This window comes from Barbus barbus (assembly GCF_936440315.1).
Source record: "Barbus barbus genome assembly, chromosome: 7".
NCBI lineage: Eukaryota > Metazoa > Chordata > Actinopteri > Cypriniformes > Cyprinidae > Barbus > Barbus barbus.
In genome coordinates, this window is record NC_136735.1 from 24,458,355 (window position 1) to 24,476,525 (window position 18,171).

The window sequence follows — 18,171 nt, forward strand, 5'->3', positions numbered from 1 at the left end:
CAAAGGTTTTCAAACAGGCCTGGCCTCTGAGGAGACAAAAGGCAGAAATACTTCAGCCGCTACTGTGGCAGCAGCCGTATGTGTGTAACCATAACTCATATTCACACAGACACAGACACACACACACAAACATATACGCGCACACACACGTACAGCAGAAGCCGGGGTCACTAGGGCACCCGGCAAGATGAACAAAACAAGCTATAGAAGGTTCTGTCACCCGCTACCAGACCATCCCCCTTAAAAAAAATTACAAAAAAAAAAATCACACACACTCCATCCAGATACATTAACGTCAAAACTGATCAGAGGGGCAGAGGGAGAGGACGCACAGAGACGAGAAAAAGAAAAGAAAAGAAAAGAAAAGAAAAGAAAAGAAAAGAAAAGAAAAGAAAAGAAAAGAAAAGAAATGCACGTAAAGCAGCATAAAAGAAGGGATGAGAGAACAGGAAAAGGAGCAAAATAAAGCTAAACGAGATAGACAGAGTGATGAAAGAGGCAGGCAGATAAAAGCTGCACATGTTAGCCACAGATGTAGACGAGCAGAGATAATCTAATGAGGAAAGAACACTCTGTGTGTGTGTGTGTGTGTGTGTCAGGACATCAAATCAAATAATTCTATCAGAAAGTACACTAGCAGTGCTTCCTCTTTTTCCCTCATTGTCTTTTTTCCCTCTTACACACCTGCTACCATCTTGCTGAAATTGAGTTGACAGACAGACCAGAAAAATCCTTCACAAGAATCATAAAATCCTGCACACACACACTTTCATTTGTTTCTATTGTTTATATATATATATATATATATATATATATATATATATATATATATATACTGAGCTAATAATATTTCGTATCCCAAACATTCTAAGTTTTTACATTTTCATTAAAACATTATTTGGGATGTTTATTAAGCCATTTTCCATTGGCTGGTCCACCAGTGTAGCTCATTTCAGATTTTATTATCCCTGAGGGGACATTTGGTGCCAACAATGTATAGGCAAAACTTGACCCCTTCACAAACACTCACATGCAATCTGATGCTTTTAAAAATGAAACACGTAAACAGTGCTTTGGTAAACACATTAATCTATTTCTTTAACATTTAATTTTAAGACCAGCATTTTACTTGTCACAAACACACACCTGATAGTTGAGCCTGAGGATCCCAGTGTATTTTTAGGAGACCACACACACAACCATACCATGTCTAGAATATGAACAGTGACTGTATGACTGCAGAAACATGAGCAATATGTGCAGCACACGCACACACACACACACACACACACACACACCTCCATCAACCTCCTGCAAAGTCTGTTAGAATGTTGTTTTTCCTGGTAAAGCTGTTAGCGCTCGCTATCCTTCCTCTCGCTCTCTCTGAGCAGCAGATGTTTAAGCGTGTATCTCCTTTTAACTCAATTTAGTCCGTTCATGGTCTGATCCTCCCTTACTGCTGATCCCTAGATGTCCTGCATAACTCAATTATAAACACACACACGTACACACACAAAATCCTGTCTGGGAGTAATGAGCGAGATTTAGAAGAGAGATCTCAAGATTTTGCTGTGTTTATGCTATCATTTCCCTGCAAATTTAATTACACTATCTTTTGTTATTAATAAAAAATATTAAAGCCAAATCTACAAACCAAACAGAACATTAGGGACGCAATCAGCAACATTTTATGTATTAAAAAGTCATCCTAGATGTGAAAGATCCCAGTTCCAACTACAGCACAGCAACGGAAATTCATGAAAAAGCAATATAGTGTATCTAAAATAAGTAAATACATTTGTAAAAGCTACATTAATTGATAAACTTTGAAAAAGAGGAAAAAATCCTGTTTAAAAAAAACAACAAAGGGAGAACTGAGAGAGACAGTGAAAACGAGAGAAAGAAGAGAGAAAGAAGAAAGAAAGGGGGTGAGAAAAAAAAAACAGGGAGAGGAAAGAGAGGGGATAAAAGATAAAGGACTCACAGTCTGAAGAGTTTGGTCGTGCCCAGAAACAGCAACTCCGGAAGAACCTGAAGATTATTCCTGTTGAGACGCCTGCAAACACAGACACACGCAGCGACATGAAATCACACAGTGGTGCAGTTTATGTACATTCACAAAAGCAAAATTCAATGACTGTGAGGCACCAGAAATTGTATGAGATCTATCAGACCTTAAACTATTTGCAGAAAGTCTAAACTAACATGTGGGGTTGTCTGCTCACAAAACCGACTGCAATAAATTATGAAACAACTGGAATAATCTACCCCAGTGACACATTAAAACATCAGAATAATATGAACACAGTAAATATTGTGAATAGATTCCATATGAAACATCAGATCTAAATGTTTACAGAAATATGCACTGATTGAGCTGTGCTCAAGAAAAATGCTTAAAACGTTTAATGTTATAAAATATTTCAATTTGGGCCTGCCGGTCGTCAATTTGAGCTTTGACTCTGTGTGTGTGTGAGTGTGTGTGTGTGTGTGTGTGTGTGTGTGTGTGTGTGTGTGCGTGTGTGTGTGTGTGTGTGTGTGTGTGTGTGTGTGTGTGTGTGTGTGTGTGTGTGTGTGCTGGCAGACACTGTCGGTGTGTGGGGGCATCTAGCAAACACACGCAGACAAAGAACAGCCCGGAAAAACAGATGTGGGAAAAACAAACAGAACGTCTCACACAAAGTGAAGCAAAAGAACTTACAGTGCAAACACACACACACACACACAAACACATATGCACACGTCATGAAAGGAAATTATGCATATTTGCTTAAATTCAATGACAATTCAGTGATAAAATGTAATTTCTCACTTTCTCTTGCTCGGTTCTCTGGCATGGTAATAAACTGAGTAATATTCCCGACTAGTGCATGTATAATAGACATCATGCATGACAATCAGCACATATATAATACCCACTGCGCATATTAATGAAGAGTGGCGCCACTGCTGTCTGTGTGTTTGATTAATGAGGCTTGAGATTAATCAATAATGTTTTTAATACCAGAATACATATCGTTCAGAGCAGCTCCCAGCTCCTACTAAGCTACCAGGTTTTGAGAACTTCTACAACGACATTATGAAGTCTGCTTATAATGGAAGAATGTTAAAATAATACAAACACCCGATCAATTCTTGTGCTCTGATGTCAGCATGCAAGATTTACCACATGTCAATCACACAAGCTGGAGTTCTAAAGTGAACTCTGCCTGCACAAAGTACGAAACCATCAAGCTTTCACTCTTCCTCGCTGTTTTTACACCCTCACTTTCTCTGACACACTCTTGCAAACACTCGCACACTCAAACATAGCAGCCGATGACATCATCGTTCAGCTTCTGGGGTTACATCATTCCATTTGAATATTTAATGAATGATGAAATAATAACGAGGCACACAGTGCTGCACACTCCAGAAATGCCCACGTGTTTCACTCAGGCACAGAGGACAGCCTTCCCTGAGGACCCCTCTGCAGAAACACACAAAGACACACACACACGGTGCTTAAAGCGAATAAGATCGACCCTTAAAATAGACGAGTACACACAGACACACACACACACACACAGAGAGACATGCACTCAAAGTCATTTCCAAGGAGGGCCATAAAGTGAGATGACTTTTAATGCCAAAAAACAGCCAACAAGACTGAACAGAGGAAAGAATGAATTGAAAGTTAGTGTGAAGACACACACTGCTACTGTAGCATAAAGCACCCATGATCCGCAATCAATCACATATAGCACATGAGATAAGTTTATGGCTTGATTTATAAATCAGTAGGCTCAGACGGGCCGCCCACAGTCTGCTCGCTGACAGACTAATGCATATTGTACACAAAACTGGTAAGCACTTTCTTCATTTGGCAAGCACTAATCTAATTGGCTGAATCAGCGCAACTTCCTTATATGCACAAAAGTCCAGAAGGACACAAAGTCAGGTACTGGCCTGATACAATGAGCACTTTTGACAATGAAATAATCGTTGGATTTGTTTTCTAAGTTTTCTAAGACAGTGGTATCAAAAAGATATACAAGTTAACTTGATATTCACAATCAGAATATGTTAATCTTTGATTTTGCAGTTATTAATCAGTTGTTGATAGGCAGATATTCGGATCACAGAGTCTGTATTCCTTTTTACAATATTTTGAGGTGTTTTCTGAACAACTGTTCATGGCAGCAACCACACCTTTATTTCATTGTACACAGGTCTGGTATAAACTATATTAAACTAAATGAAAAACCAAACAAAAAAATGAAACAGAATACAAAAAAAGTGCTTAAATTACCCAGTTATTCCTGGGTAAATGGGCAGTTGAGAATGAGCCGCAGTGTGGACTAGACCATATGCCGTTTAGTTAAAGGTCTGTCTGCGTAAGAGTAGATCAGTGACCATGACAGTTCTCAGTCTCAATCCACACGCCATTAGCTCACAACCAACAATTAGCCCAACAGTGTGTGTTTGTAAAGAAATAAAAGGGGGAAAAAAACAGGAAAACAAGCTGCATCACAGAGGAAGGAAAGAGAATGCATGAGGAAATGACTGAGATGAGAATGAGAAAAAAGTCTTTCTCCATAGGCTTACTTTACCTGACTGCATTGCTCATGACTAGCAAGCCGTGACGAAGGGTGTTTGTGTGTATGTGTGTGTGTCTAAAAAGGGGGGTCATACATGGAACAGAGTCTCCACTTTTCCTCCCTACAGGAGCTCGTCACACCCAATACCTAAATGCATCCCCAATACGCATACACACACACACACTCTCTCACACATATTTATGAAGGGCCTTTGGTAAGGCCATTATAATGCCTGTGCGTTCTAATCCTCTCAGCTATGCAGTCACCCTCCAGCATTAGACTCCTGCTTTTGTACTGGCACAGTGGGACTGATCTTACACACTGACTTTAGCTGTGCTATTCAGCGCTACCGCTAGCTCCTCTATCCCTACACTTATCACTATAAAGAGCTATTCATCGCCACCATTCGCCCGCCTAACCCTTCAGTTATGCCAACACTGCACAATTTACGCCGAAAGCAAGTTTGCTATTATTACAAGCTATTACCAGTTAGCTGTACTCTGCTTTATGAGCTATATGTCACTGCACAAAACCGCATTCATGGTTAATGCCATTAACCCTTTCGCTATTTAGCATTCAGAGCCACACGCAGCTAATACAAATCCTTTATTAAACTAAAACTAAAGTTATCATACTCGTGAGGGAATTATATGTGTTTCTTACTGAGCCGAGTTGGCAAAAGCCTTTTGTGGTTCAGCTGGGTTGGTCGTAGTCATTAAACATTTCCTCAACAAATTAAAAGGTAATGACTAGCAGAAAAATAGGATAGCATTGAGCAGGTGATTGACTGAGCCTCACGCGGCGCGGCTCAAATGCCAGTTCTAATGTGACTGTGTGTAAACCGAACATCTGCCAATCACCATTAAGCGATGGTAATTGGCAGTCAATCATCTTAAAGTAAGAATACTGTTCCTTCAATTAGAATCTAGACAGTAATCATAATCATGCAATGGCATAAAATAGTGGTTAAGCGCTCCTCAGGAGAGAAATAAGGTTTTATACGGAATTTAATATCCACATGACCTTTATCCGTTGTATAATAAATTATTGTACTGCACAATAATCTTTATTAATTGTAATTTATTATTAATTACCAATTCGCCCTGGGTTCCTCTGGGAATTTAAAATGGGGTTTTAGAATTTATGAGTGTAGTGTAGTGTGCAGAGTAAAAAGAAAATCACAATGTACAGTATGAGTAAAGTAAGATCAGTAGTGAACATTATCTGAAGAGAATATGTACTTATATATATATATATATACTTATATATATATATAAATGTTAGGTATAATGTACTTATTGTGTTCATGTTGTAAAAATGTACACTTCAAGTTTGTGGTATCAAATGATTGTTAGTACATAATCGTTAAAGACAAGTACATGGTAGTAAAATCTTCACATAAAGTGAGTCAGATAATTTTGTAGTACAACACAGTTTAGACACAGTTATAACTGAAAAATTAATTTTGAAAGCATTGTTGACTTGAATGTCCCTAACAATTTAATACATTGAAAAAAATGTTAATCTAAAAATTTGTTCTATGCTGTAACATATAAATAGATTTTATTCAGTTTAAAAATACTTTAAAGTCACTGAAGTGACCTAAATGTATTAACAAAATTTCAGGGGTAGAAAAAGTCAGTTCCCACTTTCTACAGTGTACATAAGGAAACTAAACAACAAGGATTTGAGTTTATATACTGGACAAATCAGACAACCATAGCAACTTGTTAACCAGAGACCTTTTAGTACTATAAATGGAAAGCTGCTTTTCTGAAAACCCATTAGAAATTTCTCAAGTGAGCTCATGGCTCAAAAATGCTAATTCTGTTCCGTGTTTGCTCTATATTAATTTGTCTCATATTGTGTAATATGTGTAAGGGAGTGTATTAAGGGAGATCTGCAGTACACCAAGTGCACCACTTTAAGAAACTGACGAAACCTAAACTATTGTCTAAGTCAGTGACAAAGAGATCTGACTTAGACAATGTCAGATCTCTTTTACAGCCTTTTAAAGGCCATCAGAATGAATATGGTTTGAAAATGGAGAATAGCTGGGGGGTAAAAGCTTGAAAGAAAAAGTGGGGGGGGGGGTTCCTTATGAGCGTAATTCCCATTTCCATTCCAGCTTCCAGTGTCATTCTCTTAAAGGGCTGTGTGTGCCAGAGTTAGTTGCGCATGTGTGTGTTCCCCTGAGGCTGGGTTGGCTATCAGACAAAAATGTTGCTCCATGAAATCCTGACCACAATGTGCGCACACACACATGCCCACAACATACAATGTCCACCATTAATATATGAAAACACACACTTGATTGTGTAATGTCATTTTGCAATTAATTATACTCGGCAGGTCACACCGTTAATGTTAACTCACAAATACGCTACTGACTTTTAGCCCTACCGGCCAGTGCAGCATATCTTGTGTGCGTGTATGTGTGTGAGTGTATGTGCATTAGTCACTCACAGTCTTTCCAGCTCTTTCAGGTCCTGAAATGCCCCTCTCTCAATAGAACTTATCTTGTTCTCCATTAGCTGCCTAAGAATGGAAATGAAAGAGAGAGAGAGACCAAAATAAAGACAAGTCACTGATGATGATTTAAACAGTTAATATGTCAGCACATACTTGGCTCTTTTAAAGAGAGCACTTTACATTTCATTGTCCGCAAATAGTTTTCACAAACACCATTTCACAGGATATCTCATGATCTGAGACCCTCCTCTCATTATAAAACCACCGTAAATAAGAGCTTTTAACCTCAGTCTAAATACAACATCTATACTTAGACTATGATTTAAAAAAAAATAACATAACTGCCCCATTTCCTACAAAAGCAAAGCGCTTGTCAAAATTTTGTGAATTGGCTGAAGTCTGTGATTTGTCCTGTAACACACAGGTTTTTCTCGACTGCGCCCAGATTTAGATTTAAAAATAATAATAAAAGCGTGGCAATTCATATCAAATCCCTAAATCAAACAACATTGCCAATTTTCTCAGCTTTGGCACAGTTACTGAGTCTTTATAGCAGTACTTTACAACATCACAGATACCCAGGTGAACTTTCATATGTATTCCCTTGCAGTATGGGAATCATATATTTATAACATCATTCAGAGGTACACCGATGCATTATCTAACCCTTCTGTAGCTAGAAATTGACCCTACATGAGAAATCACAGCTCACATTTCACAATTTTCTGTTTGACTGAGCACATATGTGAGAGACATCTGTGAAGGATGTCAAGAAGTGTTAATTTGAAGTATATGTAATAAATCTGAAGTAGAACACTCTAAAAAGCATCTGCAACCACACAGAAGGAGGAATAATACACTATGTCAGAGCTTTGTTTTTTTTTTTTTGTTTTTTTTTTTTTATATGAATCAAGAATATGTGGCAGTTTAGATGCAACAAGTTTGGAGATACAGATTATTTTAGTGATGTCTTATAAGAGCAAGAAAAATTAAGAGTGAGAGCGAGGAAGAGAAAAGAATGTGTGTGATAGAGAGAAAGTCTTCAGCTTAAATACTACCCTCCAAGTGGAAGGGCAAACCTGTTCTTACATGAGCTCTCTATATGTCTCTAACATATACATTCACACCCACACATTCCATCTCACACATTTACATTCACAAAATCTCCCGCTTACGCAGAGAAGATAGAAAGAAAGATATAGACAGGCACTTCACATTCCAATAACGCAATCATTTTTCTGTGTAAATGCTGTCTTTGTTTGTGTTTGACAATCGTGGGCTCGCTGCCTCGTTAAGCTTCACTGTTCAAACTTGTTTGCTCTAAGTGTGCATATACTACAAGTGTTTAACCACCAGTGAAATCCAGAACAATGTATTTTGTGACAAGCCATGGTATTTTGGCATAATGCATTCACTGGCATTTATCTAATAGTGGGACCACTGGGGACAAATATGTTTGCTAGATAATGGAAATGTAGACATTGATACACATAAATATCTGCATATATGTGCATGTGATTAACTTCATTAGATAATATTTACATTTATATTACATTAATATTTAATAGATTAATATTTACATTTAAACAATTACATTTAACAAAGGTATTTTTAAAATTAGCCTGATGAAGCGAAATATTTTATATTTAAGCACTTTAACTTTTTTGTTGTTTCTATGATAGAATCTAGCCTACATAACTTTTTGCATGCAAAATACACGTTTTAAACATTTTGGGGTTATATGCATTCTAAACAAAATAAGAAAACTAATAATAACTAGTTCTTACTAGCTCTAAAAAGTAGTTGAGTACTTACAGAACTCTGAGGTGCCGCAGTCCCGCGAAATCTGCCTTAGTGATTTTAGTCAGATTGTTTGCATTCAGGTCACTGTGGAAAGAAGAGAGGGGGTAAAATGATGAATAATGACTAACATATTTAGCCATAATTAAGAAGTCTAAATTAGGCCATTAAGCGGTAAATGATGCTAGGAATCATTTTTTTCTTTTCTGGGCACTTCATTACACTGGCCTACACTAAAATGCATTTCATGTGTTCGAGAGCATGCTAGATTGCTTAAATCATCTGCATCATCATGCACCATCCGTGAGTGTATTTTATCATTAATGGTGTGCTAGACTGTGGATGAGTTCTTAGCAGGTTTCTAATTGAATTCTGGTCAGGGTTCAGCAATCCTGACCAATTAACGTCATGTAGCTTTTGAAACCTGCTTTTCTATATGACAGCTACTTACAGCTACCCAACCAAATATTTATATCACAGTTTTAAACAGAGCACAGGAGTGATTGAAATTCTAATAATTAAATAAAAGGTAGGATTTTAACTGTCTTTGTTGGTTCAACAGCTTCTCTGGCTCTTGCTGTCTCAAAGCAGCGCAGGTTATGTTTAAACTTCATGCCAGTTTAATTAATGAATCCCAATAGAGACAGATAGAGACATGCGTGAGTGTAATAGAAAAGGACACTCTGGTATTGTTCTGATGACAGCACTTCAAGAGAAAAAAAAAGCATGTAACAGAATAATATCATTTGTGTGGGTTATTATACTAAATGTACACTGTTATAAAGAATTAATAACAGCTAAATTGAATAACATACACGGATAAATATTATTATATAATGCATATTATGAATATATATTATATTAAGAGTATTGGTCGTGCTGTGTGCATGCTGACTGTAATTTTATCATTTTTGAATAATTTTGTGGCTCAAATGTATAATAAATGTACAATGGTATGACTATATTAAAGTATTGGTCAGTGCAATCGTGTTAATGTAGCGTGTTTCGGCGCACTCACAGTCGCTCAGCGTTGCGGGGAATGTTCCGCGGCACGCTCCGCAGACTCTGCCCGTGGCAGTCCACCGCTGTCCCGCTGCAGGAGCACTGAGACGGGCACGACTGAGCCTCAGCCCCGCCGAGCAATGCATATAGCACCACTGCTTTTAACACAAACATCACTGCTGTTTCCTCAAGTTCTGATAAAACACGAAATTCCCGGTGCGAAACAGTTGCGCCAGAGCAGGCGCAGGAGTTTTAAATCCAAAAATGTGAGGAGTCACAACAAATTATCTTTGAGAAGAAAACACTTGTAATCTCCTCCGCCTGGAATGTTTTTCCCTTGTTCTTTATAAAGGGAAACAAATCACAATTCAATCCAGATCAGCTCCCATCTGGGGTCTGCGTAGTCTCTTCTATACTGGGACGCGAGTTTAGAGTCCAGATCCAGACGATTCCGCCGCAAACCAAAGTTTAAACTAATCTTGAGCGCATTGTAGCTCTGCGTTTTTGATTGTATGGCTCCTAAAACCCCTTATGCGCACATTTACGCCAACAGGAGACACGCGCTTGGAAACACGCACTTGAAAAGCCACCTGGTGATAGAGATGCGGTCACACACATCCAGCGGAGCTGATCTTCACATGCGCTTAGAGGGTATTGATTAATTGGGTGTATTGATCTCGCGCGCCCTCATGCATCCATCATGTTGTCACACAGGGACAAATATGCTTTATAAATCCAACACGGTGCCGGGTAAAGTCCTGGGTGATCCTCGCTGATCTGGCTGTACTCGAATAGCTACTCAATAGGAAGCGTGTGTATCTCTCTGGCACCTGATGGCGCGCGCGCGGGTGTGTGTGTGTGTGTGTGTGTGTGTTCAGAGCAAAGGCGGCGCCTCTAGTGTGGAAACAAGCCCCGCACACCGATAATACTCGGTAACGGAATCACACACAATTTCTCGATCCAACACGGGTACCGAGTCCAGCCAGAAGACAGTCAAACCCGTCCTTCAAGCTTACTGCACCGAGACACCTCGGACCTTAAAGAATCACTTAAAACACATTAGTCTATCTGACAGGTAGGAATAGCCTGTTTTTTAAAGAATCCCAACTTTGAAGTCATGAACTTGCAGACTAAATGGGCTTTTCCTGGAGTGAGTGAATCAAATAATTCCCATGCATGCACCAATGCAGTGAATGAACTCCTGTGCTTTGATTCTCTCCGTTCTCACGCTCGGATTCAAGTTGTTTTAGGTGAAGTGCGGCTCTTGGACACGGGATTCTCTCTCTGTCAGACTAACATGGAATTGCTCTATATACACCGGGAGCGGCTCCACCCCCTCGATCCGCCCCGCTGGCCGCAGAGCCCGAGCCGTCTACCTTCTACGGCACTTCCGCTCTAGGGACATGAACAGCTATCACGAGCAGTCTAAAGACGGTAGCCGATGCGCAAGTGACGCACAGAGAGCTAACAAGTGAGGCAGCATCTGTTTCTCGCTTTCACACTCTCTCTTTTTCTTGTGAATGAGGTAAATGGATGGTTAGCTGTTTTGTAATTGCAGGGAAAGTTTCGAAACTGTCTAAATCAGTCTAAGCTGCTTAAGGTGATTACAGATGAGTATCTACAGATCTGAACCCAGTTTCCAGTTAACAATAATAGGAACCAAAACTAGAGAGAGGTGGAGAGTTTTGCCTGGGAGACAGAAGCAAAGTAAGGTAGCAGGAATGACCTCAATCACCTTCTCAGTATGCACCTGCAGGGTAGGGAGAGGTCAAGGGTCAACTGCAGCTCCTGTGAAGCTGAAACACACAATTATACCCACACTAATCTAAAAAATATGTTTTTGACTATTTTTTTATTCGTTTGTTCATTCATTCATTCCTTCTTTCTTTCATTCTCATGTACACAGCTATTTTAAATTGATATATGTTTCTTATTGAATTTCTTAAATTAAAAATTCCTGTTTTAAAACCAACCTACAATACTCCCTTTACTTGTTTGTCAAGTATGAGTTTGAGGTAAAAAAAAATAACCTTTTTTTTCTTAGTGTGAAGATCATTTTAATAATTTAAAGAACCTTTTGTGCAATAAAAAGATGTTATGTATGTTAAAGTTCCTTTCTTGGCTACATATATGCTAATAAAGAACCTTTACTTAGAGTGTATATTTAGTAATGTTAGGCATTGTGGTATACTGATGGGCCAGGAAAGGTTACTGAGTTAGAGTGGTAGGTTGAGTAAGACATACTGTATACTTTGTAATATGAGGTATAAGAGTAGATTGATTGTTAGAGTAAGGTTATTGAGATATTGGTCATCCCTTACATGCCCAGGACAAAATGATTATGAGTCCCCTCCCCCAGACCTAATGAGTAGGCTATCGCATGGGCCTCACAGAGTCTGGGTTCTCTGTCCATACTGATGTAAATTTAATAATGTGAGGTACTAAGGTGATTAGTAGCCTTACCCTATAAAGCCTACTGTATGTTATTTCATACACATATTTATAAGGCCTCTATATTATTATCAACATGATCCAAACTTTGCCTAAAAACCCATTGTACACAATCTACTACATGACATGTGATTGATAAATTATACTTTTTAGCAAGTAAAGGTCTTTTTAGGATAATTCTAAAAATGTCCCACTTCAGGTTGTGCTGCAAGTGTCTGCTTGCTGTGAAAACTTTACTGATTTTATAGAGTAAACATAAGAATACCTTTGATATGGTTAACAATATTTCAAGATGAACAGTTAGTGGACTGAAGCATCTTAGGTTTTTTTCATTATCCATACATCATTTAGAAAATAATGTTAAAATTTATGTATCGAATATGATACAACAGGCTTTTGAGGAATGATTATTTGTATATTTCTCATTCATCATATTGCATTGCATTATATGTTTTGCCTCTAACCAGCTTTGGTCATTAAAACTAAAATATCATCGTACTAAAACAGATTTAGAGTGACAACTGATATTTATTTTATGTAATTAGTCTATTACTGTTACATGATTAATGCAAGCACTTTTTGGTCATACAAATAACAACTGCAGCAAATTTGTGCTCATTTTTTTGAGATTTCATGTGTCAGGCTTTGCGGAGTTAATGTTAATTTTCTTTTTTCTTTTTTTTTTTACTACAAAGGGCACCTAAGTTTATACAGCAGTTCTGATCTTAGAACTTGATGTTTTCTATTTAGTGCAACTGTTTCACAGAAACAAATTCAGACAAATTAATTGGAAATATCATGTTTAAACTAAGTTATGAAAAAATAACTTTTTCGTCACACTCTCAGTCATATATTGTGTTTGAATCAGTGCCTGGAATTAACTGGTAGCAAAATGGTTAAAATTAGTGTGAGGGATGTTAAGTAATGTAGGGTAATGAAGTAAATCGATGATTAAAGTAAGCTTACAGAATTATACTCAGTAAAATGAGGTACTATAATATTTTAGCTCTGTTAAATACAAAGGCAGGTGTGATGACAGGTGACAACTGATAGCTTTGATCTGATCTGCTCTAATTACCACTGAACACCAGAAATGTGGTAGTGAGTGTTTCTGTGTTTGCTAGAGAGATGGAAAAGGAAGTGTAAGCAACTAAGAAACTGAGAGTGATCTTACAACCTGTGTTTGTTGTAATTTACAGTTGTTTAGACTGCAGTAAACACATTTCCAGATGGATGTTAGTCTGCACACTGTCCTTCTCTGTGAGTCTGTGTCTGTGTGTGTCAGTCTATAAACTCGACCACATGGTAAAGTACTAAACGTTCTTTATGAACATCTGCCAGTACCCCAAGTCTTAGCTGAATGACAAGCCTGTTGTAGAAAATAAAATTAATTTAGTCTTAAATGGCACTTGTTTAGGCTGATTAATATACATACATCTGTAGTTTTTTACTGTGTCCTACAGGACATCTGATAATATTTAAAAAGTGTGAAAACATCAGTAAAAGGCCTTTAGATTATAACTGAAGCAAATCCTTTTAAAATTGTATTCCAACATCAGTTTATGGTCAATGACAAATAAAACAACGAGACAAGTAAAAAAATGGTAAAGTCTTTTTAAATCTAGTTAAAAATCATCCAACATTCTTAGAAATGTAATCTTTGTATTTTAGTTATACGTTTTTAAAAACTTTTTCATGTGGTGTAACCATCACATACTTTCTTTACACCTTGAACATGAATCTTTATTTTATTTTTCAAAAGATACATATATATCTTCAAGCTAACAAGTGTGTTTTACAAATATCTTAAATTCATAAATATAATTATGTTTTTTTTGTGGAGTTATACTATAGGACATTTTAAAATAAGAATTACCTTATTATAAAATGGTCAAAAAAGAATATGGATATTCTTAAAAGGTAAAAAGCTTTTTTAATGAGCTAAAATCAACTTTCAGATCAAACTTTTAAATCCTAAAAGTAAGAACTACAAGGATGTCAACTCAAAATGTCTGACCTAAACCACTGAATCAGCCCATAAGGGCCTGCAAGAGTATCACAAAAGTGGCATTCCAGCTTTAAATAAAAATATACAGCACACTGTAAAATTTATTTTGATAATCACTTAAACTGACAATTATTTATTGAATTAATTGCTTGAGAAACTAAATCTTATGTTCTGAACAGCTACAAGCTTATAAATACAAATGTAAGTGTATTCTTTGGACGCAAAAGATTTTACAAAACTATCAAAACTATAAGACAACAATTTGTCCACAGTTTAAATGCAGCAGAACAGTTTAAATCACTAAATTATAAATGATTATTATAATAATCTCATTACAAATACAGTAAAAAAAACACTTGCATTAAATTAAAAAACAGTCTGTAACAGTCCATTTATTGATATGAATCAAACTTATTCTAAAGTCTAGGAACAATAAAATTAATTCTTAATATATATATATATTATAATTTTTTTTTTTTTACAAATCTAAGACTAAAATTTTACCCTAAGTGGCTTTATACTGTCACGTGTCGGTTTCCTTTCAGTTCTGTTTTGACCATATTTGTTTTTTCCTGTCCTAGTTTGGTTAATCATCATTTATTCCATTCACCTGTTTTAATCATTTTGTTTGCTCTTTTGTTCTTGTTCCTTTATAAGTCCTCAGTTCTCCCTTTGTCTTTGCCTGAGTTTAATGTTATTTAACGTTCATTAAAGGAAAGTGTGTTGATGCTACTTCGTTCTCGTGATCCTTTGTTTATTTTTAATACAACCACTAAATCCCGTAACATATACATACGATTCCTGATATTTTTGACTTACTGACCTTGACACAGAGTCATGATGGTCTTCGGGGGGGGGGGGGGGGGGGGGGGTCCTCTCTATGATATCATATACTGTTTATTTACTGTAGCCATTTTACTTGTTTAGCTGCACCATTTCATTGACAATTTATTTGATCTTTAGAGGTTTTCAGAGAAATGAAAGAGAATTACAGAGGCCATATGACTCTGCCACGCCCCCCTAAAATGGCTCGTTCAAACACGCCCCCACATTTCTACGTCACGATATGGGGATATTTTCATAACACCGCCCAAACGTATACGCAATGAAAGAAGGCGCAACTATTATTCTCGCTGTAGTATTGTTGCTGCTGCCGGCGCCATGTCCTGGAGACGCTGTGTTTCCTTGTCAAAGCGAAACTACTTTGTTTGGTATTCCAAAAGAGGACACAACTAGAAATCAGTGGTTAAGTTGTATTTACAACACTGTTCCAGAGCAGTACAACGCAAATATTCGAGTGTGTGCAGCACATTTGTCAGAGGACTATTTCCTCAGATGCAAGACAGATGTGGAGAAGATTCAAGAAGACGGATTTCCCTCTCGGCGTTCCAGCATGTCCAACGTCTGCACACTCTGTTCGGTACCCATCGAGGCCCTGGACACCTACGAGTTCTAAATCCTGTGCCTGAGTCTCGCCCATGCAGAGGCTGCCCATCGATTTCTCTCTTATAACTTAATTATCTCGTTTGGCGCAAAAGGGGATGACGATCTTGACGAGGCGATGTCCCTAACGGTGTTCAAGAAGGACTGAGCCCACACTCCAGAGGAGCACTCTGAATTGGATGGACACGCCGCATTCCAGGACGAGTTCGTCCAGATTCTCACCAGGGCCGTGAGCGATCTCGGTCTGGAGTGGGAATCCCCCGATGAACCAGCTAAGAGCTAGCTGAATTCGTGGTTTCTTCACTCGGGCTGCCGAGCTGCCGCTCAGAGGAAGCAAGCCCCATTCCTCCTTGACTTGGTCCCAATCGGCTCGCACTCATCCCGGCAGGTTGAAAATTTTCACCAAAGTCGACAGGGTGGAAGCCCGGGAATATACGCGCATTCCACCCGTCGAGGAATCCATCGCCGCGCACCTCTGTCTCTCTGAAGGCAGGTGCTACGCTGGCATCGAGGCCCTGCCGTCTGACCGCACACATCACGGACAAGGCCTACAACGCCTCCAGAGAAGCGATTTCAGCGCTTCACACAATGGCAGTGCTCCAAGTTTTTCAGGCACAGCTACTGAATGCCTTGGAAGAGGGTGGAGTAGATCCTGAGGCTTTTAAGGACCTATGCGCAACAACAGATTTTACACTAAAAGCCATGAAAAAAACAACCCAGGCGATTGGACAGTGCATGAGCTAAATTGTGGTGCTCCACCGACATCTGGGACTGACATGCTCCGAGCTGAAGACATGGACAGGAAGGCACTGCTCAACGCTCCTTTATCTCCCTCCGGCCTCTTTGGAGACACCGTGGAGGCTATCACTCCAAGAAACGCTCCAAGGCAATGAGTCACTTCCTGCTGCACCGGGCTGCAGGGCAGCCCCCATCACGAAGCAGATTGTCGTCTGCTTCCAACCAGTCATCGAAGCGGGCTCCCGCTGCTTCAGCTTTATCTGCGCTGGACCTGGAGCCTTATTTTTGCACCAAAACTCTGTGGCAGAGGGCACCGAAGATGAGGCACAGCTTCAAGAAGAGAGGCCGTCGCGGGGGGCGCTCCTCCGTCAGAGTAAAAGTCTTCTTCCTGTCGAGAGGGTGCAGAGAAGGGGAGTGCCGATTTAATACACAGAGCCGTAGTTTACCAACAAGCTACGCAATTCGCATTCAGAATCGCCGATGAATCACCTGCGATACTGAACATGATATTGCGTAGCTTGTCAGTGAACTACGGCTCTGTGTATTAAATGCTGCTCCATTTGAGAACAGGTGATGGAGGTTTATTAATAATCACAGAACCGGCTTTACGAGGAGATGCTCATAACAATCGCATGCGACATATCGTGCAGCCCTACCTCGCACATACACACGTCTGTGTCACTCACTCATTCAGCAGAAGGCTCACATTTCTCATTAATTGGCAATGCACGACCCTCGCTACCACACAGCACTCCCATTCGTCCCGTGAGTTTTCTTTCATACAGCGGCATTGCTCAGAATATAGAGAGTGGGACGCTCCGGCCTCTGTGTCATTTTGCGAGCACATGCCGGTCCATTCTGGACATTTCGGATTGGTTGCAGAACATAATAGAGAATCGTTCAACGGCTCATGCCTGCAAAAGGTTGAAAAAAGTGAATAATAAAAATACAGCCAAAAAGCAACAGCCACAAACAACTAGATATGTTATCAGAGAGATTGTGAATCAAAACAAATACAATTTCCTTTAAGCCAGGGGTTTAAAATATTCAAGTATAGTGACATCTGGTTTAAAAACCAAACACACACACACGTTTGTTTTTGTGAAAAGTGGGGACATCCAACATGCGTAATGGTTTTTATACTGTACAAACTCTATGTGCTATTGCCCTACACCGAACCCTACCCCTATATATTACAGGAAACTTTGTGCTATTTCAGCTTTTCAATCCACTCCATTCTGTGTGATTTATAAGCGTTTTGAAAAGTGGGGACATGGGGTAATGTCCTGAAAAGTCACCTTGTAATACCTATGTCATACCCTTGTCATTATACAAATTTATGTCCTCATTTGTCACAAAAATGGGCGCGCACACACACACACACACACACACACATTTAATTGACAGTCAGTCAAAAATGCACCCAGGAACAAATGAATACAAATGAAACCTATGGCATTCTGAAAGCCCATCCTACTCTATGTTTGATATTTCAATCTCTATTAACAGTTGTCTGGAAAAATGTCAGCTGTATACTGCGAAAGACAGCAAAGAAAATAAAGGTAGACAGAACAAAGTATTCCACATTCCAAGTTCAGGTGTTTTCCTGTTAATTGTTTTGTTGAGTATTGTGTAGTCAAGAAGGCATGTTTGCTCTGTGGTTATGACTATGTTTGT

At 38.8% G+C, this 18,171-nt stretch overlaps 1 protein-coding gene across 2 annotated transcripts in view; it reads right to left on the reverse strand.

Annotated features, from left to right (window-relative positions):
• LOC306873097 (slit homolog 2 protein-like) overlaps positions 1-11,140 on the reverse strand; it is an 87,457-nt gene extending 76,317 nt beyond the window's left edge. For both annotated transcript variants that reach the window (XM_079422132.1, XM_079422131.1), the window contains exons 1-4: positions 9,871-11,140; positions 8,868-8,939; positions 7,047-7,118; positions 1,985-2,056 (exon numbers count right to left, since the gene is read on the reverse strand). In XM_079422132.1, the coding sequence (XP_079278258.1) occupies positions 1,985-2,056; positions 7,047-7,118; positions 8,868-8,939; positions 9,871-10,028 (374 nt within the window). In that variant the 5' untranslated portion in view covers positions 10,029-11,140. The remainder of the gene's footprint in view (positions 1-1,984; positions 2,057-7,046; positions 7,119-8,867; positions 8,940-9,870) is intronic.
• Between the last annotated feature and the right edge of the window lie 7,031 nt (positions 11,141-18,171).